This window comes from Bison bison, unplaced genomic scaffold (genome assembly GCF_000754665.1).
Source record: "Bison bison bison isolate TAMUID 2011002044 unplaced genomic scaffold, Bison_UMD1.0 scf7180017847889, whole genome shotgun sequence".
Lineage (NCBI taxonomy): Eukaryota > Metazoa > Chordata > Mammalia > Artiodactyla > Bovidae > Bison > Bison bison.
Window position 1 is genome coordinate 27190 of NW_011478462.1, and position 3023 is coordinate 30212.

The 3023-nt window shown below is 55.8% G+C and overlaps 1 protein-coding gene across 1 annotated transcript in view; it reads left to right on the forward strand.

The window, feature by feature from the left end:
* Nucleotides 1-518, forward strand: part of GPAA1 (glycosylphosphatidylinositol anchor attachment 1) — a 3379-nt gene extending 2861 nt beyond the window's left edge. Inside the window, 2 exon segments of the mRNA XM_010844049.1 lie at nucleotides 1-107; nucleotides 208-518. The exon segment at nucleotides 1-107 is cut by the window's left edge and continues 28 nt beyond it. Of these exon segments, the coding sequence (XP_010842351.1) occupies nucleotides 1-107; nucleotides 208-451 (351 nt within the window). The 3' untranslated portion in view covers nucleotides 452-518.
* Nucleotides 519-3023: the final 2505 nt, after the last annotated feature.

A 3023-nucleotide genomic window follows, 5' to 3' on the forward strand; every position in this document is an offset into this window, starting at 1 on the left:
CTGGCACTACAACTGGCCTGCATCACCCTCACCAACTTCTCTCTGGGCTTCCTACTGGCCGCCAGCATGGTACCCGCTGCTGCCATCACCAAGCCCTCTGGGCCCCGGTACGTGCTGCTCAGCCCCCACTGCAGAGCCCGCACCCCTCCCCATGGGTTCTACCTCACACGTTCCTCCTCCCCGCCTGGTGCCTCTGCTCCTCCCCAGGGCGCTCTACGCTGCCCTGCTGGTGCTGACGAGCCCAGCAGCTACACTCCTGGGCAGCTTGTTCCTGTGGCGGGAGCTGCAGGAGGCACCGCTCTCCCTGACCGAGGGCTGGCAGCTCTTCCTGGCCACGCTGGCCCAGGGCGTGCTGGAGCACCACACCTACGGCGCCCTGCTCTTCCCACTGCTGGCTCTGGGCCTCTACCCCTGCTGGCTGCTCTTCTGGAACGTGCTCTTCTGGAAGTGACGGAGGCAGCTGGGAGTTCCCCACGTTCTCTTCTTCCTAGGAAATAAACAGTTCTGTTTCAGATGTCCTTTGGGCTCCTGGCCCGCTGTCTGCTGTGTATGTGGGGCCACAGGCCCTGTGGTGAGAAACTGCTTGCAGGGCCTGGCACCCTGCTCGGCTGCTTCTGGTCCACTTACCGTGTGGCAGGAATGAGGGCCCCAGTGCCAGCCTTGGGAGGAGAGCCTGGGTGGACACTCAGACCTGACTGCAGCCCCAAGTGGACTCTCCCAACGTCGGGGGTCTCTGTGCATCATGGTCCAGTGCTGAGTAGGAGGAAGCATGGCGGGCAACGCTTGGGGCCCTGATGGGAGCTGAGGCGCCAGAGACCCCCACGGCGCCATCTCCAGTGCTGGAACTAAGGGGACACAGGAGGCCCCGGGTATGGGGAATGTCGGCCAGAACTTTGATGTGGGCTTGGGGTGCAGCAGGAGGAGCCCCTCTCCCGGCCTCCTGGGAGTGCCCACGAGAGATGGGATGGAGATGGAGCCGCTGAGCCCACCCAGCTCCACCCAGAGCAACAGCCCAGGACAGGGGCGACCCGAGTTCTGAGGGGCAGGGCACTGACGCAGGGCTGCACAGAGGCCTCAGGCTGGGCCAAGCCTCCTGAGAGGGACTAGGATGTCCAGTGCCTGTTGGGGAGGGGGAGGAAGGCAAAGTGGGCCATCTGGTGATGCCAGGGCCACATGAGGCCAAGAGTCAAGGTGCCTTGCCAGGGTGGCGATCCCAGTACAGTCCTGCAAGCCTCAGTGCTGAAAGGAGCGCACCAGCTCCGGACACTCTCCTGCAGCACCACATCCTGAAATGGGGTGACCTGGGACCGTCCCAAGGAGGAAGCTCCAGGCCCCAGACCCCCCACCCAGGCCTGCCTCTGTGGTGGGGCTCCTCTTCTTGTGGGAGACTTCCCTCAACACCTAGGGGTCCCTGACTCCACCGTGGGAGAGGGCCAGCACCTGGAGGGCTTTACTCTGGGACTTCTCAGCATTGAAGGGTACGGGCACCCTGGGTCCAGATTGTTCTGGATGGGCTGGAGCAAGGGTGTTGGAGACCACTGTGACTGCAGCCTGCCCTTGGCCTGTGTGTCTTCTAGTCACTTCCCTGTTGAAAAAACTTCAGATCCTGAGGCTGGGCAAAGACTTGCAGCCCACCCCCCACCCCCGCACCCCTAGAAATGCCTCCAGGCTACCTCTCTCAGGACTCTCCCCTGGTCGATCAGGCACCATTGGTCTGCGGGCTCCCTGTCTTACAAGGTGGAAGAGATCTCGGCTCTGCTGTGGTCTCCCTGTTGACTGCAGACCGGCATTCTACCGGGCTTCAGCCTCGATCAGCCACTTTTAACTAGACTTCGGCAGTCACTTAAAACACAAATTGTGGAAATATGTTACTTCATGAAACTATTTGCTGTTTGAGCTTAGCTTTGCAGAACTGGATTTTGGCACTGATTTTCATTAATGTCACTTTGTGTGCTGTACGTTTTATAAAGAAAGAAAATGTCAGGCTCTCAAGATACAGATGAGATGTACAAGGGCTGCGTATGTGGTCCCACAGGGTTAACTCTGAAGGTATCCCTCACCCTCAGTCACGGGACCCTCATTTTGGCATGAGCACAGGCCACCATGTGTAAAGACGCTCCCAGACTACGTGCAGCTAGGTGAGGTCATGTGACTACAGAGGCCCCTAGACCTGAGCAGAAGCTTCAAGGGTGAGTCCGGTTCAGTTCAGTCGCTCAGTCATGTCTGATTCTTGCGACCCCATGGACTGCAGCACACCAGGCCTCCCTGTCCATCGCCAACTCTCTGAGTTTACTCAAACTCATGTCCATTGAGTCGGTGATGCCATGCAATTATCTCCCTCTCTCATCCCCTTCTCCACCTGCCTTCAATCTTTCCCAGCTGCAGGGTCTTTTCAAATGAGTCAGTTCTTCGCATCAGGTGGCCAAAGTATTGGAGTTTCAGCTTCAGCATCAGTCCTTCCAATGAATATTCAGGACTGATTTCCTTTAGGATGGACTGGTTGAATCTCTTGCAGCCCAAGGGACTCTCAAGAGTCACCACACTTCAAAAGCATCAATTCTTCAGCGCTTAGCTTTCTTTATAGTCCAACTCACACATCCATACGAGACTACTGGAAAAACCATAGCTTTGACTAGATGAACCTTTGTTGACAAAGTAATGTCTCCTTTTGAATATGCTGTCCAGGTTGGTCATAACTTTTCTTCCAAGGAGTAAGCGTCTTTTAATTTCATGGCTGCGGTCACCATCTGCAGTGATTTTGGAGCCCCCCAAAATAAAGTCTGATACTGTTTCCATTATTTCCCCATCTATTTGCCATGAAGTGATGGGACCAGATGCCATGATCTTTTCTGAATGTTGAGTTTTAAGCCAACTTTTTCACTCCCCTCTTTCACTTTCATCAAGGGGCTCTTTAGTTCTTCTTCACTTTCTGCCATAAAGGTGGTGTCATCTGCATATCTGAGGTTATTGATATTTCTCCCGGCAATCTTGATTCCAGCTTGTGCTTCTCCCAGCCCAGAATT